Source organism: Lissotriton helveticus, chromosome 4_2, assembly GCF_964261635.1.
Source record: "Lissotriton helveticus chromosome 4_2, aLisHel1.1, whole genome shotgun sequence".
Lineage (NCBI taxonomy): Eukaryota > Metazoa > Chordata > Amphibia > Caudata > Salamandridae > Lissotriton > Lissotriton helveticus.
This window is the reverse complement of record NC_136064.1, coordinates 91,824,887-91,851,983: the sequence shown is the minus strand read 5'-3', so window position 1 is coordinate 91,851,983 and position 27,097 is coordinate 91,824,887. Positions and strand designations below refer to the sequence as shown.

Here is a 27,097-nt window from a genome sequence, read left to right as displayed (position 1 = left end):
TGCACCATTTAGCAGTATAGCTGTTGATGGGTAGAGTACCAATCCTAAACTGATGGTATCTTTTCCTGTCTCCAGGAACAGTTATATAGTCCCAATAGCCCTCCAAGGCTGCTGTATGCTTGATGTCCAAAAAAGCAGCGGTCAGGGAGGGGCCACTGCAGGGACCAAATCTTTTTTGGGCTACCCGACTCCAATAAAGTTCTCTAAGTCGATTCCTCGGTGGGAAGACATTGGCCTCAGGATCTTGCCAGAGAGTTAGCAACCCCATTGCTTTAAATATAACTCCAGCCTCCCTTATCCATGAGATCTTATGGGCCCTGTCTGCATTTCGTACATCCAAAAATGCCCGAGCGTACTGGGAAAGTTCTGGGGTAACCCACAATCTTCTCCAGTAGGCTATCGTTCTGTAGCGAGCCATGTCCTCCAAATGCAGACAGCCTAGGTCGTAAAAAAGAGGTGTCAAGGGAGTTGACGCCGGGAGGCCTGTAATTCCCCGTAGGAATTTATTTTGTGCTATCGTTAAACAACTGAGGTTGCTAAACCCCCATAATTCTGCCCTGTAAAGAACAGCTGAGCCAATTTTCGCGTCATAAATCTTAAGAACTGGACTAACCGGCCTAGTGTGGGAGAGATAAAATTCCTTCGTTAAGGCCCCTGCCAATTGTGCATGTTTCATGGCCAACTGGTTAGTATGAGGTTTCCAATCCATTTTGGAAGCCCAAGTATGAAAAAACCTCTGTCTGCTCGAGCTGTACCTCACTCACGGCCACCCTGCCTCTAACTTTTTTTTTTTTTTTTCTTTTTTTTTTTTAAAGTGCAAACCATTTATTTAGCATTTCCAGGAGTACACAGCGTCTTACCAACAACCCGGAGGCCGGCCGCCATCAATGCATACAGAAATATAAATCGTAGCAGATATGCATGAATGTGACAACAATCCAGGCCCCAGCATAATCAGAGTGGCAAATGCAGCCTCAGTACAGCGAAATCTATGAGTCTTGCATTTTTTCAAATTATACCTTAAACTAAACATGAACAGTAACATGTGCAATGTCTATCCGAACCCAAGCAGGAGGGGAGGGGGGGGTGGGGGGGGGGGGGGGGGGGGAAACAGGCATGTCGGGCATAACAAATCCTGAGGGGCACGTGGGCAGCAGAGCTACACAACTACAAGCCAAGTGCGAGGCGGGTCATAGTATCAGAGGTAGTAGGCCGCGCGAGCCTTGGGGGAGGACGTTCTGAGTGAAACGGGGTGACCAGGGAGCACAAAGAGGGGGGGGTGGGGGGGGGGGGGGCAGGAGCAACAAGCAGCGCACATATCATGCCAGATACATCAGACCAGGAGTGTCAATGTGAGATCAAGAAACTACAACCGCTTAATATCCCAATAACTCAACCTCAAGTGCTATCACCCTCTAGCGGGTCAGTTACCAAATAGCATTGTAACGGGGCCCAGATGTCAGTAGGCCTAGAAGTGGGCGGCAGTAGCTCGGAATATGTATTTAACTGCTCCTGGCAGTACACCATGTCACTCATCCAGTCCTTAAATTTTGGCGCCCTTCCTCTCCCCCATCTACAGGCCACCCTGCGTTTGGCCAGAAGCATAGCCAGCGCCACATATTTACGGTGAGCCGCCTGGAGAGGCGCAACATACCCCAGAAGTGCCACCAACGGGGATGGATCAACCGTCATGTGTATCATTTCGGATAGTGCCGTAAACACTTGAGACCAGTATAAGTTCACTTCGGCACACCCCCAGGCAAGGTGAAGGAAATCCGCCCCTGTAGCCCCACACCTGTCACACGTATCAGTAGGCCTAAGCTGGAACCTGTGGAGGCGCGCTGGAGTGTAATATAGCCTGTGTAGGAATTTATAATGAAGTATCCTTTAACGGCTGTTAGAGGAGATGCGCTCGGTCTGTTGCAGGCAAAAATCCCATTGGGTGTCTGTGAGAGCGAAGGCCAGGTCCTGTTCCCATTTACTCCTAGCGGGCAGATCATCATAGGTGATGTTAGACCTAACAGATTTATACAGTGTGGACACCAGTTTAATAGGGTTATCAAGAAGCAACATGTTTTGCAGGGGAGGAAGTACTGAGGGCTCGCAAGGGAAGTCAGGCGTTATGGCTTGTAACCCGTGTCTGAGTCTGACATAGTAAAACACGTCAAGAGGTGTGGGTTGTATGCTCCCGTAAAACTGATCTCTAGTCCAGAAGACACCGTCCAGATACAGGTCCCCCCATGTATTGACGTTAAGCTTCCCAAGCAGTTTTTGAAAGCCAGCCTCTTGCAGGAGCGGCAGTTTCGGGTGATAGGCTAGCGGCAGCCGTGGGGCATAAAGAAAGTCCAGGTCAAGCATAGCACCAATGGAGTGCCACGCCGTCACCGTGCTGGACACCGTGGAAGGAGTCTTATCCCTACCCTCAACCCGGGAGTAGAGGGCACCTTCAATGGGGATCGGATGGGCCAACCAGTGTTCGGCCGCTAATTGCGGCATATACCTCTGCTGGCGTATCCAGAAGTATGCATAATGGGCCTGAGCAGCTCGGTAATAAAGCTCAAAGTCAGGTATTCCGAAACCCCCCTGGGAGAATGGTCTGACTAGAATATCCCACTTGAGCCTGGGTGTCTTACCGCCCCATACTAGGCGGAGCATTTCCGAACGCAGTAACCGAAAGAAATGGGATCCGGGGTGAAACGGAATGTTCATGAAGAGGTACAACAGCTGAGGGAGTATAACCATTTTAATCAATGAGGCACGACCCGCCATGGAGAGGGGGAGTGTGATCCATCTAGATATACTGTCACTCATCTTGTCCATTACAGTGCCATAATTGGCACGTATCAGCTCCTCTCTGCCTCTTTCCACATGTATGCCTAAGTATTTGAAACCTCCCGAACACCATGCAAGAGGGAACTCCAGCGGAAACGGACTTGTCGAGGCAGTAAGGGGGAAGATACATGACTTCTTCCAGTTAATCTGGATGCCAGAAAGGGCACCAAATCGTATGAACTCCCTAAGTATGGGGTGCAGGTTATCGCTAGGGTGGCGAACATAAAGGGTAATGTCGTCCGCATACATAGAGACGAGTAACTGTCTCTGAAAACAACGCAGTGCACTATCCCGATGCCGCTGTCTCAGTTTGGCAGCTAGTGGTTCAGTGGCTATGGCAAAAAGGAGGGGGGACAGGGGGCAGCCCTGCCTCGTCCCTCTGGAGATCGGGAAGGCTGACGACAATTTCCCATTAATGAGGACTCTGGCCTCCGGCCTGGTATACAGTAATCTAATCCAGGAGATAAACACAGGCGGGAATCCCATTCGCTCAAGAACCCTGAACACATAATTCCATTCGAGCGAATCGAACGCCTTGGTGGCGTCCAAAAAAATAGCCGCCATCGGGAGGTCTTCATGAATGGAATCATACACCGAAAAAAAAGTGCGGAGATTGTGTGACGTCGCCCTTCCAGGCACAAATCCGGCCTGATCGGGTAGTATCAGAGTCGGCAGTAGGAGGCTGATGCGCGTTGCAATCAGTTTCGCGAGAATTTTAACGTCACAATTTAGGAGGGACAACGGTCGGTAGGAATCGCAGCTCGAGGCGGGCTTCCCAGGCTTAAGCAGTGACGTAATAAGGGCAATTCTCATGGAGGCCGGTAGATGGCCCACCTCCAGCGCGTCCTCATAGACCTCCCGCAGTACCGGCGCCATGAAGTCAATGAACGTTTTGTAGAACTCAATGGGTATACCATCTAATCCAGTGGCTTTACCCGATTTCATGCCCATGATAGCCTCTCTGACCTCATCCAGCTCAAAGGGGGCGCTCAAGAACTCTCGCTGTGCATCGCTCAACCACCCTAAAGAGACATCAGTCAGATAGTCGTCTAGTGTGAGCCCGCCAGTCCCGTTAGAGGTGTACAGCGTACCGTAATGCTGCACAAATTCATTCAGGATTTGGGTAGTGTCCCTGAGAACCAATCCCTCAGCCGTTTCCAGTTCCAGTATGACCGTCGCCGCCAGGGCTTTTCCAGGTCTCTCGCCCTCCCCATATCGCCTGGCCACCCAGTACTTGTTCCTAAACTTCACCTCACGAGCAGCCTCCTCGGAGAACTCCGTTAATTTCACACGAATGGTTGCAAGGGTTGCACCATCAGGATTAGCCCTAAGGCGACTCTCAGCACTATGCAGGTCATCTTCTATGGAGCGCAATTCAGCCAGTATACTCTTGAGTACCCCCGAGCCTTTTGAAATACATAAGCCCCGGAGCGTGGCCTTAAAGGCGTCCCATATGGTCTCAACGTCCTGGACAGAGTCCTTATTTCTTTTAAAGAAATCCAGACATTCCTCACGGAGCTCATCCTGGAACACCGAGTCCAGTAGCATAGAGGGTTGCATACGCCACGCCGTCACTGGGGGGCCTAGCTCAGAGCCGGTCAGTGTAATAAGAACAGGGGAGTGGTCGGAATATGTCCTAGGGAGGTGTGACGCGTGTGTAAGCGCCGTGTACAGTTGTGAGGTTAGGAGGAAGTAGTCAAGCCGCGCCCACGACTTGGCCTGTGCCGTAAAGTGTGTACCCTCCTGTCTCGTCCCGCAATGCGAGCGCCAGGCATCAACGAGATTGTTATCGGCAATGGTCGCACTAAGGACTTCTCGCCCATTGGTATAATGGTGTGGGGCAGGGTGCGACCTGTCCAAAGGGAGGCGCAGTGTCACGTTAAAATCTCCTCCCCACATGAGGTGTTGTGGCCCTGTCTCAACTATCGCAGCCCATAAGGATGTGAAGAAGTGCGGGTCATCTGAATTGGGCCCATAACAACATGCGAATGTCACCGACATATGCCCCAGCCTGCCCCATAACAAACAATACCTCCCCTGTGGATCAGCCCTAGAGCCCACCAGCTGAAATGGTGTGGACCTCTTAACTAGAATGGCCGTACCTCTTGCATACGAGGAGTAATTGGCGAATATCGAATGAGAGGCCCACCTATTCCCAAATGCGCATGTTTTGTTGGGCGCAAAGTGTGTTTCCTGGAGGAAAGCAATGTGGATGCTATGGCGATCTAGGTACCTCAAGATGTGCCTCCTCTTCCTATGGTCCCCCAGCCCTCGCACATTCCAAGTGACAACATTCAGGCGTGTATCAGCCATGTAGGAGGGTAAATGAACAGTAGCAACAGCAGAGAGTGGAAACAGCTAAACAATGTTCAGCAAACAACATGCCATTGGCCAATCGGCCCAGGTCAACGACACCCCACAAGATAGCAGAATGGCGCAGCACCGAAACGCCTTTGTCGATCGTGCCACCTCCCAGCCACAAATAACGCACAAACCACCCATCCCCACCCCACATCCCCCAGTTTTGTCTAAGAAGCCCTCCATAGGGCAGACAATAGAGCACAGAACATCGCATGCACATGTTAAAACCAAAAACCCAACAACCATCCCGGCATTTCTCCCACCCCTCCCCCTCCCCAACAGCCTCAACAGCCAGCCGCAGCTGGAAAAAGGGCAAACATTCCTCAATACAGAACCATACAATGCTAATGTCACCAGTTACTCTAACAGATGCCGCATCTCGCCTATTGCAAGGTCGACACCTCCAATAAGTAACCCACCACCCCCCGCCCACTGAAGCCACCCCAACCAGCCAGCACCCTAGTCCCGCCCCCCACCCACAAACACAGAAAATACTCAAAACTATCCAATAAACATGAAACCAAGTAAAGGTCATTGGGGAACACCCAGTAGAGGTCATCAGAGGTGCACGTACCGCCACCCCCAGCTATCCCACTCCGCACAAGTCCACCCTTGGAGTCGCCATCCAGAGCAGAGAGGGAAGAAGGGGGGTGGGGGCCTGGCATACATTACCACCTGCAGTCCAACACTCGCCCGCGGCACCCCGTAGGCGGCCGCAACCACCACCACGTTGAAGGAGTCCCCGTTAGCCGGGAGGGAAGTGAAGGCAAATCAGTGAAATGCAAGAAGTGTAGCTGCAGAGAGTCAGTTGCGGCCTACTCAACGTCAGAAGCATTCAAGTCCGCAGCGTCCGCAGATCTCCTGGGCCGTTTGGGTAGAGTCTTAAGGTAGTCCTCAACCTGTTGCGGGTTGAGAAAGAAGTGTTGCGTACCCTGGTGTGTAACACGCAGCTTGGCTGGGTACAGGAGAGCATAGTCAATGTTCAAGTCCCGCAGTTTCCGTTTGACGGCAAGAAACTTCCGTCGCTGTTCCTGGACTACCGGGGTAAAGTCTGGATAAATGGAGAAGGGCACGCCATCATATGTTAGGTTCTGGTTCGCTCTGGCGGCTCTGAGTGCCGCATCTCGATCCCGGTAGTTGAGTAGGCGTGCTATGATGGGCCGCGGTGGGGCTCCGGGTTTGGGTTGAGGACCAAGGGAACGATGTGCACGTTCCACAATAAATTGACTCGAGAGCGCGTCCTCCCCCACCGTCGCTGTTAGCAGTTTCTCGATGTAGAGCTCCATTTTCCCGGTGTTGGTCGATTCGGGAATGCCCGTGACGCGGACGTTGTTCCGCCGGCTCCTCGCCTCCAACTCCTCGTTCTTGGCGGCAATCACCCTCAGTACATTGTCCATCCTAGCCAGGCGAGTGTCATGCGCCGCAGTCGCGTCATCAGCAGCCGAGATCCTGCGTTCCGCCTCATTTATACGTTCTTCATGCACGTCCATCTTTTGGGCTATGCCATCCATCCTAGACGTCAGCCGGTCTACCTTGTCGACCACCGTCGCGAAGCCCTGGCGCATCTCTTGCAGTATGGTGGCCATATCCGGGGTCAATGGGGGCGACGTCGAGGCCCCCGCAATCGGGCTTCTAGGTGGTGCCGTGTCCCCCGTGTGCCGCGTCGTCTTCTTCTGCGCCGCGCTGTCAAACTGCAGCTTGGGTTGGCGACTGTCAGGCTTGCCCATGCTGCCAGTAAATTGTGTGAGTAGTGCGACTATGCGCTGTGTGCACCGCCGCCGGAGGTGAGGCGGAAAGAGAGACAGTTCTCGTACCCTATGTGGCACAGCAGTTTGTCACCTGCAGCCAGGGCGCCAGGCAATGCAGGGCGGCACAGTGATTCTCAGCGGGGCTGGTCAGAGCGCTCAGAAGTGCAGGTCAGGATGAGAGAGTTCACCAGCGCTCCAGCGCGGGAAGCACATCTAGAGGCGTAGCGCCTAGAGGGGCAGAGGCAGTCACCGCAATAGAGTCGGCCGCTCACCAGGGAACAAGCACAGGCAGTCCCCAAGGCCGTGAAGGAGGCGGGAAAGCAGTCCTTCGGCCGCGCCGACCCCCCGCTGGCGCGTGCAGCCGGTCCACAATGGCGCCAAAACAATGCGCCCAGAAAGTTAATAGCGGAGCGCCAAAGAGCGTGACACTCGCGGGAGGCTTACACCGTCTCCCCTCCCGCACAGTACTCAGTGTGCTTCACAGGTATCCCACCGCTTTCCGCTCGCCGGCAGTCCCAGCGCCACAGCCGGTCGCGTCGCCCACTCAGTGCCAGAGGCCTACCTGCCTCGTGGGGGTCCCCGGGCTCGCGCACGTCCAAGCGCCGGCTGCAGGCTCCGTCACAGCAAGGTTCGCGCAGCCGGGGGCTCCGCAGCTCGTAACTCCGGGACACAATGGAGTAGTGGATCCAAACTTGCACCGATTGTGGAGAGTGGCCCGCCGCCCCTCCGTGGGGATTTTCGGGCAGGTGTGTGCAGGGGAACAGGAGAAATGCAGGATAGTTACGCCAGGCAGCTGGAGCCTCACGTAGGTGCGGCCATTCAGCAAGTGCGCCCTCTAGCGCTCCCCCACCCTGCCTCTAACTTGCTTAGATTTATGTAAGACCATAAACTTGGTTTTATTAACGTTTATAACAAGCCCATAGTCTTTGCAAAATAGCTCAAAAGCATCTATGGCCTTCTGTAAACCTTGCTGGGTTTTTTAAATTAAAAGGGTGTCGTCGGCAAACATCAACAGGGGGATCAGCTTCCCATCCAACTTGGGGGCATCAGTTGGGTGGTGTTCGAAATAGCTGATCACCCTGTTGATGTATGAAAAAAGAGTCGGTGCCAAAACACACCCTTGGCGCACACCCCTGGAGATTGGGAATTTTTCTGTAACGCTCCCTTGTTGGTTCCAGCAGACTTGGGCATAGTTACCCTCGTGTAACTTAAGAAAGAAAGAATGTTCAAGGGCATACCCTGTTCTGCAAAGACAGTCCACATTTTGTGACGAGGCACCAAGTCGATCGCTGATTTCAAATCAATAAAAGTAGCGGACAGTGTACCCCCCCCAGTACCACAACCCGCCAGTAAATTAAAACAAATCTAAATATTTGATCGATCCTATTAGTGTGACTACGAAACCCAGCTTGGAGTGGAGAGATTACCTCTTACTCCTCAATCCATGCTTGTATCCTCAAAAGGACAAGCCTAGCTACTGCTTTTTGGATACAATCAATTAAACTTATAGGCCTGTAGTTTCAGGCATGTCTTTTCACACAGATTATAGTGTTTAGGTGAAACAAAATGTACTTAATATGCCATTTGATCAGTAAAATCTGTTTAGTCCCCAAATAGAACAAACACTAGAAAACTTTTAAAAACACAGACCTGCATGGAAAGGTATGTCGTCTTTTCCCCGGCATCCCTCATTTTGGTAATATCTGAGAGGAAATGTGGGAAGGATTCAATCTGTTTTCTCAGGGACTGGGACAAGGAGTCAGAGAGATCATGGTACACACAGAAACAGTGAAGGGAGAAAAGGTCCCTCTAAGTTAAGTACTCCTCCTGCGCGCTCTTGAACCTTCTCAAACACAGATGTGCCCGGGGCTTTCCTTTAAGTGGGATAAAAAACGGAGGGGGGGGGACCGGGGGAGGTCATCTCTCAGTGTTTAGCATGGTGTGCTACCCCGACTGGTAATTTTCAACTTCTGTTATTGCATTCAGATATATAATACAACAAGTAACATTACTCCTACAACAAGCCAGGACGACTGGCTTTGCCAATGGTTGTTATATGCATAAGATAAATAAGCAACAACTATGGCTTCATTCGTTGTATGGAATATTAAAAATAAATACTTCAGCTGTGAAATGAGACTGTGAGGGAACTATAACGAGTCTCTTTGCTGCTGTATCAAAAGCAGTGAAGGGTGGTAGGTACTGTTGCAGAGTTAAGATGTTGTGTCTTCATCCTGAAGGTGAGGGCAAAAATGGAGAGCCCGATATGGACCCGTCTCAGCTTTTTATCCCACTTAAAGCACTGGGTCTGCCCCTATCTCGTTCCTACACAGTGCTGCAGCAGATTTCCACCCTGACATTGAGCGGGCCTGACCTGACTGACCATCGTAGGAACACTTCCGTGTCACTCAGAGTTGTCAACCATCTGTTTTTGCATTGCATTGTGGTACTTGTAGTTTTGCTGTGTAGTTTTGTAGCAGGCGATATTTATGTGCTTGGAGGATTATTTCTGAAGCCAGCCGCGGATGCATGACACCGGGAGCACCGCACGGTGCATGGAGCGGAGAGAGCCTGGCCTGGAGCATGCTGAGCTGAAGTGTGCCAGGAGCAGATAAGGCGGGCTCTGCAGACAGCCCAGCGGGGGGAGGCATCAAAGCACGCAGCGCGCTCGCCTTTCACGTCACAGCGCTCGACCTGCAGCGGTGGGTGGAAGTTATGAGGTGTCCACCTGCCTCTGTGAAGATTGAGTAGGAGGAAACCTCAGTCACACCCCTGCCTAATCATGCCCCCCTCTCACCGCGGGTGTCACAATCTCCATAATTTCTACATCGGCAAATCAAGTGCGTACAAAAGCAGTTAAAGTTTGTAATGATGACGCATGATGGCCTCACGGAATCGCAGCATATGTTTTTGCACATGTCATCATATACTTACTCAACTTTTTAGGAGAGGTGAGCAGCACCTCAATATACTTCTGTGGCATGACTCACTGTTGTCTGTGGACCGTCGGACGTCTGCTGGCTGGCTGACGTGCGACGATGACTCGAGCTGGCCCCCTACACTAAACTAGAAACAGAAACTAACTAGTGAAAGAACGTCACGGCGCGTCCCGAATGGCCAATCACTGCATGGTTTCATGCTGAAACCACACAGTGATTGGCCATGATATGCAGTCTTGAGCAGTGTGCCCCCACCCACGCGTGGCATCCATAATGGATTTTGCGTGGTGGACCAGCCAATCCTGGCGCTGCATGCAGCGCCAGGATTGGCTAGGGGGGCACACTAACTACTCGCCCTGGCGCCATTGGAAACCCCGGTGCCGGCTAAAGCAGCACCCCCGGCCCCTTCGGAGCCTCTCTAAGGTGAAATTCACACCTGGTTATAACGCGCATGCTCGGGCTAGTCACAGCCCAAAAATCCTCATGCGCACTACTGCTGCTGGTCTGCTGCAGACTGTCACTCAAGCTGCAGCAGACCAGCAGACCCACCCCCTGCGCACTCCGCATTCCATCGTGTCCCGGACTGAACCGCTGCGGCGCTTAATATTGTGAATGACTTCAATTACTTTATAGTTACTCATACAGTGTGCTTGCCACGGTGCGTCCAGGCTTAGTGGGGCTACGCCCCTACGCCCCAATGGACGCACTACGGCTGCTCCCATCCCTCCTCACTCTTCCTCTCCCACCATCAGGTACTCCGCTCCCTGGTGCTCCCCCTTCCTTGCTGCACCTCTCCTGCTTCCTTACCGGTTTGTTGTTGAAGAGCCACGTGCTATCGTTCGCGACCACCACAAACACCTTGGACCGCTGCTCCTTCCAAACCAGGCTCCCAGATTTCTTAATAGTGTTCTTGCTGAAGATCGGAAGCCCAATCAACTTGTCGGAAATGATGGCCTGCTGGAGAATTTGCACCCACTTGTGATGCTCCTCTGCAAAACATTAAAGGGAAAATATAAGCATATTGGCCAACCTGCTCTTCTCCCACTCCAAGGCTCGCTTAGCTCTTTCCCAGCTGCCCATCTCCTATCCCCATCTGTCCCCTCTACACTCTTAAATGTTTATCCATCAGGAACCTAGAAGGTCCTTTTAACTCATAATTCTAACCTCAAAAGAGGTCTATCATGAGCTCCTCTGAATTATAGCTATACCATCTATGGAACATTCACTCGATATTAAACCACGTAGTGGCGCTTTAATACAAACTCAGTGCAATCTAGTACACGTAGCGTTAAAATATGTAATTTTACATTCTTTTTCTCAGTTACAGTGAATACTGTAAATGAGTTTTCTCCTGACATGTTTCAAAGTGATTAGTAGAGCTATTGTTATGTTTGTCAAGATGTATTGTCATGATACTTCAAAATGAAATTCAATTCCCATAAACCAGTCACCCATCCCCCCGAAAGGCAGTAAAATATGTTTCTGTGACAGTGGTGCTGGAACAATTTTCAGAGTGTGTGTGTGTCCGGGGGGCCAAGGGGGTGCCATCAGTGTTACGTCACTGAAGTCACAGGGACTGTGAAACATATGAGTGTCACACAAAGAACATGTGTAGCAAATAAGGCTCGCCCCTTCAGCAGGAGAGTGGTAAGGGTGCGGTATGTAGCTGGCGGTGTTTTATAGAGCAATGGTGTGGTAGTGCAGTCATTTACAGACAGAACATTTTACATTGAAATGGCCACTAAATTTGTACTGGCATGCAGTTTTACTTCTAACACTATACAGCACACAAATGATAAAGTGTGGAAACCAGGTTTCAGTGAATGTTTATAATCTGTCCTTCACCAAGGTAGGTGTCTTAAGTTTGTTTTGATCCTATTAAAATAACTGTTTCCATCACACTTCAGAATTACAAAAGAAAGTGATTCATTTATGCTTTCCTAACTGCTGATATATTTTGAAATATTTGTAAAGTTCAAGGTTTTTTGTGTGTTGGAAAGAAATTAACACGCTACATTCCCTTTCACACTTACCAAAAGTGTCCTATCATACACTTTAAAAATCCTCTCACTTTGCAGTCAGAGAAAGAAAAGTAAACACCAGTCTCCATGTTAAAAGCATTAGTAGCAATTTGTCGGAAGACAGAGGATGACATTTGACGTCTGTGACAAGATAAAATTCAAAGGGATCTTTCGTGCTCGATCACCTTCGGAACTCCAGCATGGTTATTTTGGGGGTGCTGCAGCACCCCGCACCCATACTTCCAGTGCCTATGCACTCGAAAGTATCACTGAGTGATACAAGAGCACTCGGGTACATTTAGAGCAAAAATGTAGATTTTATACTTTCTATAATCAGTGGGGAGAATATATGTGATGTAATCTCCTGACACGTTTCTCTGTCGTTATTTATTACGTCAGAGGAGCTGCTAATTTTTTTTTTTTAGAGTATCAATCAACTAAATAAAGTTTATTTAGACTAAATAATCCCTAAAAACAAAAGCAGTAGAATTCATTATTGTCCAGCTGCAGTCTGAGCACTATGAATACAATAACAAAGCACTTAAAACACATCCATAAAAAAGGCTCCATATTAAAATCAAATTTAAAAATCATGACAGGCGCTTCTTTCAAGCATTAAAAAGATAAAGCGACCCCAATAGCTACCCGTAAGAACATAAATGCAGCGACAATAGCATGGACATTGTTCTCAATTAATATATTTTATCCTAAATGTTTTGAAAGCAGGGCAGAGCAGCGTAACATGCTCAAGGACATCAGCTCAACTTACAGAGCACCGACACTTTGATAATATGTTTGCTTCCGTCCTAATGTGTTGATTTTGTTGGACAATAAGGGCCAGATGTACAACGTGATTTTGCATGCGCAAACGGGTTATTTAAATGGCAAACACATTCTAAACCCCCTTTTCCTGCACATTTTGTTTTGACTGTTCCCAGGTTTTGCTTCACTTGAACAGCGTGCAGTAGTTAAACACAATTGTTATTTTATGATTAATATATTTTTTATATTACATGTGTAGTCTTACACTTAAATATAGTTCAATTTTTGCATAGAAATTGTGGATTCAGCGTGTTTATCCGCAAAATCAAGACACTGGGTTAAGACGTATTGCTTGGAACCAATTTAAAAGGGATCCAGTTCTTCAGAATGTTTAGCCAAGTTTCCACAAGACAGTGAGGAACCCGAGCACAAGAAGGAAAATTGTAAACTCATGAGAGTACACTAAAGATAAGGTAAGCCATGATATCTAGTGAGAGTACTGCATCTGAGCAGCCATTACCAATCAGAATGAGGGAATTCCATTATTGTTATTGTAAGCAAAACTTATACAGCGCACTGTAACCCGACAGGCATCCTGGCACTAAAAGAGGGAGGTAGTGAAAAGGTCATTGGGAAATGAGCGGAAAAAAGCATTAGCTTATGGGAAAGAGCCAAGTTTTTATTTGTTAACTGAATGGCAAAAGATCATTCAGCTGTCGCAGCTCTAGGGGCAGCCTATTCCAAAGTCTGGCAGCCACGACACTGAAGGCCTGACCCCCCAGCTTGACTCTTCCGGTCAGAGGAATTTTCACCAAGAAAGCTGAAGGGGATCGAGGACAGCGGGGAGGAGCATACCAACTGAATTTTCTATGGAATGGTGTTGGGCCCAATCCATGAAGTGCTTTGAACACAACACAGAGTGATTTAAAATAAATTCTCTGCACTATAGGGAGCCAATGCAGCTCCACAAGGGCCTGAGAAGAAGAAGAATGTTGAGGACTTGACAAGGCCAACTTAGCTGCCATATTCTGGATTCCCTGTAGTCTACCAGTCAAGAACTTAGGGGATTCCAGCAAAAGGGAGTTACAGTCGTCAGATCTACTCAAGATCACGCTCCTGAATATCAATGGGCGTGTCTGAGTAGAAAGCAAAGGAAGAATCTTCCTCATAGCCCTAATGAGGGGAAAACAGGTCCCCACGGTCTTATTGACATATGTCTCCAGAGTCAACTTTTCATTAAATAGGACCCCCTAGTTACGGACAGATTTGGACGGTGACAGCGGGGAGTCCGCATGGATAGGCCAGAAATCAGCAGGAAGATGCAGTGGCACTCTCCCATTCTGGATGCAGAGAATTTCAGTTTTGTCTGCATTAAATTGCAGAGAGTTATCTCTTATGTGGGTGAGAACGATGAGGGAGCGATAGGTCACATCGAAAGGTGATGTGTAGAGGACCCTATTATCTCACACTAGGCTGATACTCTAAAACCTCAAAACTGGAAGACTGCAAACAGAAATGTTCAATAAATGTAGATTACAAAATGTTAACTTATGTATTTATGTCAACTGGCCAAAGTACTGGCTTATGTAGAAATCTGCTGTCAAGCCCTTGCCCCCAGAGGTGCAAGGACTGAGTCCGAACATCAATTTCACCCAGTACTTCAATATATGGCAGCAAGTTTGGCTGGAGTGTGAATTTCCAATCATTCGAAATTTGTGTATGCCTAATTCTGAAGGTGCTGGCAGGCCTATCAGTTTCCGCCTCCCTCCACCAATTGCACTGGCTGCCCGTCAGCTGTCGCATCTAATTTAAAGCACTAATTTATGCATACAGAGCCTTTCACTTGAAAGGCATTATGTATCTGAGAAGACTGAAAGTGTACTCTCAAAAGTAGTGCCTTGCGTTCCATTGATATGATCCTATTACAAGTTCCAAGAGTGTGCAGGGCGAGAAGGGGTGGAGAAGACCTTTATTTTTCCTGACTCCTAAGCTCTGGAACATCCTTCCTACGGCACTCTGTGCCGTTCCCTCTGAATCAATCTTCCATAAACAGCTAAAGAGCTTCCTCTTTGCAGCTCAGCCACAGGATTTGGATTCTCAAATATTGGGTCATTCTGATTTTCTGTTGCTAGCGAGAGACGCCTCCTAGGAAGCAGCTGCACGCTTTAAAATATGTATTGTATGAGGGGCGTGGCTTAGCGGGCGACAATGGCGGTCACAGCTTTCTAGAGCTCCCGCTGGCCCGATATAAATCAGACTGGTTATCCTGGCCCCCGAACCCGAATTTCAAACCAATTGTGGGGCGAGTGTTGCCGAAGGTGTCGGGAGTCCTCCGGTGCAAACAGCGACGCTCCGGGGCTGTTCGGTGGGGCTGAGTCGCCGGAAGAGCCGTGAGGCCTAGTGCGGGGCGGCGAAGCCGGGCCTCGATTTTGGTGCCTCCGGGCGGGAGGGCCTCTAAGAGGGCCGGCCGAACTGCCGGTTTCCCTGGGCTTGGACTATCCTGGAGATCGAGGGGCGGCAGGCGTTCCCCCAGATGACTCGCCGGTGGTAGCTGTGGTGTTTGGAGCAGGGAAGCCACCCGGAGGGAGCAGCGGACTACTTGATCCGGTGCAGCCGGGGCCTCGAGTTTCGTGGTCCCCGCCCATTGGGATCGTCATCGGCGTTCGGCCGCGGTTGGCATACGGCGGAGCCTAGGGGGCTGAGACCATTGGTGTGTGGCGTCGCCCGGACGACTGGGCTTCCGCTGCTGGACTTCTCTGGCGGCAGACCGGAGTGTGGCTGGACGGATCTGCGGGGATCGGGCCTGTGCCGGGCGCCGCCCTGAGGTAGACGACAAACTGTAAGTGACTCCCCTGGGACCCTAACATTGGTGTTATCGGTGGCTGGTCCTGGGAGGCAGGCCGCTGGAAGTGTGGGGCCCGCAGCACCTGGCGCAGTGGTGCAGACCGGTCAGGAGCGAGTTGGCCACGACGTGGGTGCTGATCCCGGGGCCTGATTCAGACTGGGGGAAGTCACGAACTCACAATCCGACCGGGGGGCTGCGCCAATGCCGGTGTGAGGGCGCCTGCACCCCGAGGTGGAAGAAATGCTGGGTTGGCCTATATTGGACATTACCGACGGTGTGAGGAGACTGCGTTGTTACAACCACCCATTCCATAGGCGGCCCAAACGTAGACTGCCGCCATGACCAGAGGAGGCGGTGGCCCCTCCAAACAGGGGACTATTGATAAATTTACAGGGCCCAGTGGGGGGCCCGGGCCCTCCGGAGGAGGGCATGGAGCAGGGCCGGACAATGCGGTGCTTATGGCAGCAATCACCCAGTCCAGGGACATGCTAGATGCCAAAATTGGTGCAGTGGGTGCAGATGTAACCCTGCTGCGTCAGGATCTACGGAACGCAGTGGTGCGAATCACAGAGGCGGAATCTAGAATTTCGGTGGTGGAGCACGACGTCGGGTCTCTGAAGAAAATGGCGGCGATGGAAAACATTCAAAGGGGCCTGGCACTCCGTGTGGAGGATGCCGAAGGGCGGGCCCGTAGAAATAACCTCCGCTTTATTGGCTTTCCGGAGAGATGTGAGAAAGGGAACATGGAACAGTTTCTCTCACAGTGGCTGGAGAGCTGGCTACCCCCGGGGGTTCTCTCCAATTGTTTTGTCATTGAGCGTGCCCATCGAGCCCTGACACAGAGGCCACCGGAGGGTGAGCGGCCCAGACCAGTGATAGCTAGACTTTTGAATTACCACGATAGGGACGCCATTTTGCGGGAAGCGAGGACCAGGGATTCCATTTCGTTCGAGAATCAGAAGATCATGATCTTTCCTGATTATACCAGGCTCGTGCAACAACAACGCCACTCCTTCATTGCCGCCAAGGCGAAGCTGCGAGGTCTGAAAATCCAATATTCCCTGCTGTATCCGGCCCGCCTGCGGGTGGTCTTCCAGTCGCGAACACTCTTCTTCGACAACCCTGAAGATGTGTTTAAATGGACGGACGAAACGGTGAGGATCAGGCCGCATGCCCAGCCGGGACTGAACCCAGGCTCTTGGAGAGGATCGTCGCAGGAACGTGGAGACCAGCAGGCCAGAAGCAGGAGGAATCGGAGGTCCAGATCACGGAAGCGATCCGCTTCAGTCAGTGGGACACAGGATAGTGGGACAGTGGACTCTGATCACTCTGGAAAGGAACATTGAGGGCCTTGGGAGAACTCTGCTTCTCAGTAGTTGATACAGGCTCATGCTGAAGGGAGTCGCATAGCCGAGGTCCATCGCTTGGATGCATAACCATTGCCTCTGTTGCTGATTGCGAATGATGTATTGAACATGTGTGGGATTGTGAGATGAGGTTCGGGTGGCTGATTATTAGGGGCTGCCATCCTCCTACTAGAGTGGGAGTTGACTGGGGGGGGGGGATGTTTCTACTGTTTTCCAGGTGGTTGGGATCCATTGGCATGGTTGGTCCTGGGTCCTCTGTTTTGGGCCCGAGGCTGCTCATGCCGCGACAGGTACTTCAGAGTTCTATGAGGTATAGGGGTGGGGGGCGCGGGGTGACCGGGGGGGGGGGGAAGAGTTGGGGCTGGGTGGGGTCAAGGTGGGTGGGGGGACTGTTGTTGAAGGGGGGACTAGGGGCAGGTGGGGGGACAGCACGTGAGTTTTTCTGCTATATTGATGTCTGTGCTAAGTGCCTGGGTGTGGCGCACGGGGCCTATTTGGTTGGTCCCACTTGATTATGGCTGAAGCGTCTTCGGGGCTCCCCAGTGAGTCCATGCATGTAGTAACCTGGAATGTCAGGGGGATGCTCGACAAGATCAAACGAGGGGCGATCTTGCGATGGGGGAAGAGGGAAGCTGCGGATGTGTTACTATTGCAGGAAACGCACATGATGGGATCGAAAGTGCTCAGTTTACAGAGGTTTGGCTACCAACAAGTCTTTCATGCCGGGTTCGCTAGAGGGTCCAGGGGGGTTGCTGTCTTGGTGCACCGCAAATTGGCCTATGTCCACGAGAGACAATGGGCAGATCCGCAGGGTCGTTACATTTTCATCAAAGGTATGGTGGGTACCGAACCAGTGGTCTTTGGTAGTGTCTACGCCCCCCCCCTGCAGTGGTCCTTGTCTGAGCGGCTGTTTGCAGTGTGGGAGGATATCCCAGAGTCCATGGCAGTGTTGGGGGGTGATTGGAATGAGGTCATGGATGTATGCATGGACCGCCAGCGACGGCGGGAGACGTTAGCGGCTGCCCCCCCCTCCCGGTTGACTGCGATGGTGGAGGGGATGGGATGGGTAGATGTGTGGCGCCATATGCCTCCTAAGGTACGGGAGTACACGTATGTTTCCGCGGTGCATGGCTCCTTCTCGAGGTTGGACTATGTGTTTATGCCCAGTGTGTACCTGAACAGAGTGCGGGAGGCCGAGATTTTGCCGAGAGGGCTGTCTGACCACTCTCCGGTGGTGGTCAGGGTTGACCTGCTTAAGAGAAGACAACCGTTCCGGTGGAGGATGTTCTCGTGGCACCTTCAGCAGCCGGACTACGTCCAGCATCAACGTGGTGCGATTGCCCATTACTGGCAGGAAATCCTGGTGAATGATATAGACGCAGTGGTGGTTTGGGAGGCGATGAAGCCCACCATACAGGGTATTGACATCGCGTGGTGTGCGGCGGCCCGCAGACGACGCCGGGAAGCTATCGCTGAGGCGGCCACGCTGGTGGAGTCCTTGGAACTGCGGTGCCGGAGAGGGGGAGTTGAGACTGCGGTGAGATTGCTCCTGCAGGCGCAGCAGACCTATGCATCTGTGTTGCTCGATGAGGCTCGACAGGCGTGGCTGGCCACGCGGAGTAGAGTATATCAATGGGGCGATAAATCCTGTACGATGCTCCATAGGCTGTGTCAGCGTATCTTCCAGCCGCATACGCTACCGGGCCTCACTGCTGAGGACGGAATGGTAATTACCGACCCGGGTGAGCTGGCAGCGAACTTCGGCCACTACTTCGCGGCGCAATATGCTCCACAGGATGCTCTATCGGCGGAGGACGTCGCTAAATTCATTGACGACTTGCCGCCGAGGGTGGTCTCGGATGAGACCAAGATAGCACTGGACCTTCCCCTTACGGCGGAAGAGCTGGGTGATGCGCTGGGACAGCTCAACACCGGGAAGGCACTTGGGCCAAGTGGCTTCCCGAGCGAATTTTATAGGAGGTTCCAGCTCCAATTGGGGTCCCATTACCGCAATGCATTGGAAGCGGCGCGCACACGAGGTAGGCTGCCACCTGACTGGCGCCACGCCGAAGTGGTCGTTTTTCAGAAGCCGGGCAGACCTCCGGACAGACACGATTCCTACCGTCCGATCTCTTTGCTCAACATAGAGGCTAAAATACTGGCCAAGGCATTGGCGAACCGGCTCCTCCCATATGTAACGGATCTAATCCACCCCGACCAGGGCAGCTTCATGCCGCTTAGGGCGACGCGGCATAACATCCGACGGGCGCAGGCGGCGATTGATGCCATGGGTGCCACAGGGGAACGGGCGGCCTTGCTGCTAGCAGACATTGATAGAGCATTTGACTCAGTTAGTTGGACGTACCTATTTGCGCTCCTGCCCCGTCTCAATCTGGGCCCGGTTTTATTTCCTACATCAAATTACTCTATACAGACATCACTGCGTCGGTGCGTGTCTCCGGGGCGGTCTCGAAAGAGTTTCCGATTGGCCGGGGGACCCGACAGGGGTGTCCACTCTCCCCATACCTCTTTGCTCTAGCTATGGAGCCTCTGGCCTCTTGGGTGCGCATTGACGCACAGATGCGGGGCTTCGAGTGGGGTGGGAACCTCACTGATAGAATTGCGTTATACGCAGACGACGTCCTCTTCTTTCTTACAGACTTACACAGGTCGGGCCCCGAGTCTTGGACATTATGCGTGTTTTTGGGGAGGTATCGGGCCTTCGTTTAAACCCACGCAAGTCCACTCTGTGGGTGTTGGGTGGTGGGGCTGCAGCGGGTCCCTGGGCGTCAGCTTTGCAGGTGGCGGCCGGGGGTTTAAAGTACCTGGGGGTGTTCCTCTCAGAATCTGTAGATATTGCTTGGGAACGTAACATAGTGCCAGTTTGGGAAAGGGTCCGGACAGATGTAAAAACGTGGTCCCGGATGCCCTATACTATTTTCGGTAGGTCTGCGATCTTCAAAATGGTTGCACTCCCGCGTCTCCTATACCAGCTGCAAAGCTACCCACATCCAATTACTCCCCGATGTTTCGGCAGGTCAACTCTGTTCTGGGCCGCTTCCTGTGGGCTGGAGGTGCTGCCAGGGTGGCACTGCGGACATGCTTCCGGTCTACATACTGTGGTGGCTTAGCCACATCGGACCTCCTCTCCTATTATCAGGCCTCCCAGCTACTAGTACTCAATGAATGGTGGTATGGAGACAGGGGAGACCCGGCATATGCCCTAGAGCGCTTGCTGATGGGGAATAACACCCTCCATACGATTCTGTACTCGGCTAGGCTAAGGCGGACACTGCCGTGTGCCACGCGGGTTGTCTGAGGTGTGGAGACAGGCACTGCGTCGCATGGGCTGGTGGGGTAGATTGGCTGCGGAGACTCCGTTATGGAAAAACGGGCGACTACCCGCGTTGGCTGCATTGCCGGGATTTGATGGCTGGGATGCAATTGGGATCTCGTCGTTGGGCCATGTAATGACCGGGGTCACTCTTAAATCGTTCCAGGAGCTCAGCACGGAATTCCACATGCCCAAGACCCAATTTTACCGATACCTTCAGTTTCGCCATGCGTTAGCACCTAGCCTCACTAACCTGGAGTCACTCCCGGAATTTAGCCCAGTTGAAGTGAAGGTATTCATGGGAGACCTTGGAGATAAGAAGGTGTCCCAAATTTATCAAACACTGGTTACTCACTGCTCAACCACCCTACTTCCACTTAAGGAGGCCTGGGAGGGAGATGTTGGTCCCCTGGATGAGGATGATTGGAGGGAGGCCCTGGAGTCCCCGCGAGGGGCCGCAATCGCCATACGTCTTAGACTCGTTCAGTTCAAGTACTTGCACAGGGCATACTATACCCGAGAGAGGCTGTGGAAGGCGGGACTGATTGGGTCTCCGGAATGTCTGCGCTGTGGGGCTGCGGTGGGTACGCTGCTGCATACTGTGTGGTCGTGTGCTGGGTTGGTCAGATTCTGTAGGGGTGTCTGGAGTTGCTTGTCAGAAGTATTGGGATGGGATCTTCCCCGCACTCCGCGATTAGGGCTACTTCATGTATTGGAGGGAGTAGGTGGAAATATATATAAACGTCACTTATTGCTGTTGGGGCTTGTGGTTGCCAAAAGAGACTTAGCGCGAGCATGGAAGGGAGAGCGAGCCCCCCCCTGTGTGCGTGGAAGGCTGGACTAGACTACCTAATGGGACTGGAACGTCCAGTGTTTGAAGCGAGAGGCTGCCCTCGGAAGCACTTTAAGATCTGGAAGCGATGGACGGAGTATAGGGGATTGATACTGGACCCCCCAAGGGAACAAGAGGAAGACATACAGGCTGAAGATGCGGTACAGGCCTAGGCAGTGCGTCATACCTACCACATGACGACCAATTACCAGTTGTTTTGTATACTCACGTGCAAGGGGTTAGGGAGGGATAAGGGGGGGGTAGCAGAGGGGTTGGGGGGTTGGTGGGTGGAGGAGGGGGGGTCCTGTTATTCATCTTTTATTGTTTGGACTATGCATTACAGATAAAAACATGTCATGATGCTTGGTGGTGATCTCCTGACTGTGGGGAGCCACGTATTGCCTTTTGCTTACCTACTTAATAAAAATGTGTTGTGAAAAAAAAAAATATGTATTGTATTTTTGTATTGTGTAGGTATTTTTGAATGTCTTTATTTTTACAGTCCATATTTTAAATTCTATATTGTGACATCGATGAAGCACACAGTAGTGCCACATACTGAAAGGAATAGTGTGGGTGCCAGTTGCACATAGAAGACTTTGTTTTCGGTCCCCATGTTGTGCGACACTGAGGGCCCCATTACAAGTAAGGCGGTCCATGGGACTGCCATACTAGCGGTGACGGGCCACCACCACCACACTGCGGGCCCACCCACAGCATTACAAGTGTGGCGGTCGGACCACCACCGGACCGCTGCAACTGCTAGGGATTCAGGATCCTGCGGTGGTCGTACAGTTGTCAGAGCCTGAAATATCTTGTTGGTGCCGTAGCGACACCACGGAGCATATTTCGAGTTGCCTCACCACCACACTTTTCCTGGTGGTGAACCCATGATGAAAAGGGTGGCGAAGAAGCAACCCTGCCGCCTCTGGTCCATGGGGGTGCATGCAGGGGCCGCACATGCTGTACTCCACCTCCCTGGATTTGCACCCTCAATTCCTGCACGGTGTGGCCTGCATGCCATAACGCAGGAAGGTGCAGTTGGAGCTCTCACAGCGGCGGTGTGCATGTTGGGATCATCTATGAGTAACAGGCCAGGATATTACTCCTAATCTGGAAGGGCGGCCGCACCACGGCTTTGGCGGTCCCACACCAGAAGGTGCATTCGTGTCGCCGCTTTAGGACCGCCAAATTCATAATAAGGTCCTGAGTCTCCTGGTCCTGGTCTTCTCCCCTTGTATTCATGTCTTAGAAGATTGTAGCAACAGTAATGGCAATCATAAATTGTGTTTTGTTGTGATTGATGCCAGAGGAATGCAGCATTGTGAAACACGAGTCACTTTTAACCAACTCCTATAGGCCTGCACTTTTATCCTGTTGCAGAACCTGCAACCTCTCCTTAGTCACCCTACAATTATTAAACTTCAATGCCTTCAGTGATCTGCACACTTGTTCTAATGGTTTCTCTGCTGCCCAAAAGCACACACACATACTCAGCACTTTAGGACGTAGTCTCTGAATCTAGCTCTTGGGACGTTCTTTGCTTCCCCAGCCAGCTCTGCTCCGGATCTCACCTGCGGTACTGCTCCTGAAGGTGAGCTCCTGTCCCTGGGTGGTCACCGAGAACCTGGAATCATCTTTCTGCATCACTAACGTGATGGACGAAACAGTCACAAACAGCCTTGAGTAGTGCTCCTAAACCAGGGGCGATAGAAGGGGTATGTGCATTAATACAAGCAGGTGAGGGACGGACGTCATAAAGGGTACATGCATTAATATGAGCAAGTGAGAGATAGACGGCAGGAGGGGTATGCGCATTAATACGAGCAAGTGAGACATAGATGGCAGGAGGGGTATGCGCATTAATACGAGCAGGTGAGGGATGGACGCTAGGAGGGGTATGTGCATTAATACGAGCAGGTGAGGGATGGACGCTAGGAGGGGTATGTGCATTAATACGAGCAGGTGAGGGATAGGCGGCAGGAGGGGTATGTGCATTAATACGAGCAGGTGAGGGATGGACGCTAAGAGGGGTATGTGCATTAATACAAGCAGGTGAGGGATAGGCGGCAGGAGGGGTATGTGCATTAATACGACCAGGTGAGGGATGGACGCTAAGAGGGGTATGTGCATTAATACAAGCAGGTGAGGGATGGACGCTAGGAGGGGTATGTGCATTAATACAAGCAGGTGAGGGATGGACGTCATTAAGCGTACATGCATTAATACGAGCAAGTGAGAGATAGACGGCAGGAGGGGTATGCGCATTAATACGAGCAAGTGAGACAGATGGCAGGAGGGGTATGCGCATTAATACGAGCAGGTGAGGGATGGACGCTAGGAGGGGTATGTGCATTAATACGAGCAGGTGAGGGATGGACGCTAAGAGGGGTATGTGCATTAATACGAGCAGGTGAGGGATAGGCGGCAGGAGGGGTATGTGCATTAATACGAGCAGGTGAGGGATGGACGTTAGGAGGGGTATGTGCATTAATACAAGCAGGTGAGGGATGGACGCTAGGATGGGTATGTGCATTAATACGAGCAGGTGAGGGATAGACGGCAGGAGGGGTCTGTGCATTAATACGAGCAGATGAGGGATGGACGCTAGGAGGGGTATGTGCATTAATATAAGCAGGTGAGGGATGGACGCTAGGAGAGGTATGCGCATTAATACGAGCAGGTGAGGGATGAACGCTAGGAGGGGTATGTGCATTAATACGAGCAGGTGAGGGATGGACGCTAAGAGGGGTATGTGCATTAATACGAGCAGGTGAGGGATAGGCGGCAGGAGGGGTATGTGCATTAATACGAGCAGGTGAGGGATGGACGCTAAGAGGGGTATGTGCATTAATACGAGCAGGTGAGGGATGGATGCTAGGAGGGGTCTGTGCATTAATACGAGCAGGTGAGGGATAGACAGCAGGAGGGGTCTGTGCATTAATACGAGCAGGTGAGGGATAGACGGCAGGACGGGTATGTGCATTAATACGAGTAGGTGAGGGATAGATGGCAGGAGGGGTATGTGCATTAATACGAGCAGGTGAGGGATAGACGGCAGGAGGGGTCTGTGCATTAATACGAGCTGGTGAGAGATAGACAGCAGGAGGGGTAGGTGCATTAATACGAGCAGATGAGGGATGGACACTAGGAGGGGTATGTGCATTAATACGAGAGGGTGAGGGATGGACGCTAAGAGGGGTATGTGCATTAATACGAGCAGGTGAGGGATAGACGGCAGGACGGGTATGTGCATTAATACGAGCAGGTGAGGGATAGACGGCAGGAGGGGTCTGTTCATTAATACGAGCAGGTGAGGGATAGACGGCAGGAGGGGTCTGTGCATTAATACGAGCAGATGAGGGATGGACGCTAGGAGGGGTATGTGCATTAATACAAGCAGGTGAGGGATGGACGCTAGGACGGGTATGTGCATTAATACGAGCAGGTGAGGGATAGACGGCAGGAGGGGTATGTGCAGTAATACGAGCAGGTGAGGGATAGAGGGCAGGAGGGGTCTGTGCATTAATACGAGCAGGTGAGGGATAGACGGCAGGAGGGGTCTGTGCATTAATACGAGCAGGTGAGGGATGGACGCTGGGAGGGGTATGTGCAATAATACGAGTAGGTGAGGGATAGACGGCAGGAGGGGTCTGTGCATTAATACGAGCAGGTGAGGGATAGACGGCAGGAGGGGTATGTGCATTAATACGAGCAGGTGAGGGATAGACGGCAGGAGGGGTCTGTGCATTAATACGAGCAGGTGAGGGATAGACGGCAGGAGGGGTCTGTGCATTAATACGAGCTGGTGAGAGATAGACAGCAGGAGGGGTAGGTGCGTTAATACGAGCAGATGAGGGATGGACACTAGGAGAGGTATGTGCATTAATACGAGAGGGTGAGGGATGGACGCTAAGAGGGGTATGTGCATTAATACGAGCAGGTGAGGGATAGACGGCAGGACGGGTATGTACATTAATACGAGCAGGTGAGGGATAGACGGCAGGAGGTGTCTGTTCATTAATACGAGCAGGTGAGGGATAGACGGCAGGAGGGGTCTGTGCATTAATACGAGCAGATGAGGGATGGACGCTAGGAGGGGTATGTGCATTAATACAAGCAGGTGAGGGATGGACGCTAGGAGGGGTATGTGCATTAATACGAGCAGGTGAGGGATAGACGGCAGGTGGGGTATGTGCAGTAATACGAGCAGGTGAGGGATAGAGGGCAGGAGGGGTCTGTGCATTAATACGAGCAGGTGAGGGATAGACGGCAGGAGGGGTCTGTGCATTAATACGAGCAGGTGAGGGATGGACGCTAGGAGGGGTATATGCATTAATACGAGCAGGTGGGGGATGGACGCTAGGAGGGGTATGCGCATTAATACGAGCAGGTGAGGGATGGACGCTAGGAGGGGTCTGTGCATTAATACGAGCAGGTGAGGGATGGACGCTAGGAGGGGTATGTGCATTAATACGAGCAGGTGAGGGATAGACGGCAGGACGGGTATGTGCATTAATACGAGCAAGTGAGGGATAGACGGCAGGAGGGGTATGTGCATTAATACGAGCAGGTGAGGGATAGACGGCAGGAGGGGTCTGTGCATTAATATGAGCAGGTAAGGGTTAGACGGCAGGAGGGTCTGTGCATTAATACGAGCAGGTGAGGGACAGACGGCAGGAGGGGTATGTGCATTAATACGAGCAGGTGAGGGATGGACGCTAGGAGGGGTATGTGCATTAATACGAGCAGGTGAGCATTAGACGGCAGGATGGGTCTGTGCATTAATACGAGCAGGTGAGGGATGGACGCTAGGAGGGGTATGTGCAGTAATACGAGCAGGTGAGGGATGGACGCTCGGAGGGGTATGTGCATTAATACTAGCAGGTGAGGGACGGACGCTAGGAGGGGTATGTGCATTAATACGAGCAGGTGAGGGACAGACAGCAGGAGTGGTATGTGCATTAATACGAGCAGGTGAGGGATAGACGGCAGGACGGGTATGTGCATTAATACGAGCAGGTGAGGGATGGACGCTAGGAGGGGTATGTGCATTAATACGAGCAGGTGAGGGATGGACGGCAGGAGGGGTCTGTGCATTAATACGAGCAGGTGAGAGATAGACGGCAGGAGGGGTCTGTGCATTAATACGAGCAGGTGAGGGATAGACGGCAGGAGGGGTCTGTGCATTAATACGAGCAGGTGAGGGATAGACGGCAGGAGGGGTATGTGCATTAATACGAGCAAGTGAGGGATAGACGGCGGGAGGGGTTTGTGCATTAATACGAGCAGGTGAGGGATAGACGGCAGGAGGGGTCTGTGCATTAATACGAGCAGGTGAGGGTTAGACGGCAGGAGGGGTCTGTGCATTAATACGAGCAGGTGAGGGATGGAAGCCAGGAGGGGTATGTGCATTAATACGAGCAGGTGAGGGATGGAGGCTAGGAGGGGTATGTGCATTAATATGAGCAGGTGAGGGACAGACGGCAGGAGGGGTATGTGCATTAATACGAGCAGGTGAGGGATAGACGGCAGGACGGGTATGTGCATTAATACGAGCAGGTGAGGGATAGACGGCAGGAGGGGTCTGTGCATTAATACGAGCAGGTGAGGGATGGACGGCAGGAGGGGTATGTGCATTAATACGAGCAAGTGAGGGATAGACGGCAGGAGGGGTCTGTGCATTAATACGAGCAGGTGAGGGATAGACAGCAGGAGGGGTATGTGCATTAATACGAGCAGGTGAGGGATGGAAGCCAGGAGGGGTATGTGCATTAATACGAGCAGGTGAGGGACAGACGGCAGGAGGGGTCTGTGCATTAATACGAGCAGGTGAGGGACAGACGGCATGAGGGGTATGTGCATTAATACAAGCAGGTGAGGGATAGACGGCAGGAGGGGTATGTGCATTAATACGAGCAGGTGAGGGATGGACGCTAGGAGGGGTATGTGCATTAATACGAGCAGGTGATGGATAGACGGCAGGAGGGGTATGTGCATTAATACGAGCAGGTGAGGGATGGACGGCAGGAGGGGTATGTGCATTAATACGAGCA

The 27,097-nt window shown here is 51.8% G+C and overlaps 1 protein-coding gene across 4 annotated transcripts in view; it reads right to left on the bottom strand.

The window, feature by feature from the left end:
- The window catches only part of LOC144752216 (arf-GAP with Rho-GAP domain, ANK repeat and PH domain-containing protein 1-like), a 309,705-nt gene that overhangs the window by 109,159 nt on the left and 173,449 nt on the right, over positions 1–27,097 (bottom strand). For all 4 annotated transcript variants that reach the window (XR_013594053.1, XM_078640182.1, XM_078640183.1 and 1 more), the window contains 2 exons: positions 22,616–22,736; positions 10,688–10,869 (listed from right to left, as the gene is read on the bottom strand). Coding sequence is in view for 3 of the 4 variants with exons in the window: in XM_078640182.1 (XP_078496308.1) it covers positions 10,688–10,869; positions 22,616–22,736 (303 nt within the window). In the remaining variant the exon portion in view is untranslated. The remainder of the gene's footprint in view (positions 1–10,687; positions 10,870–22,615; positions 22,737–27,097) is intronic.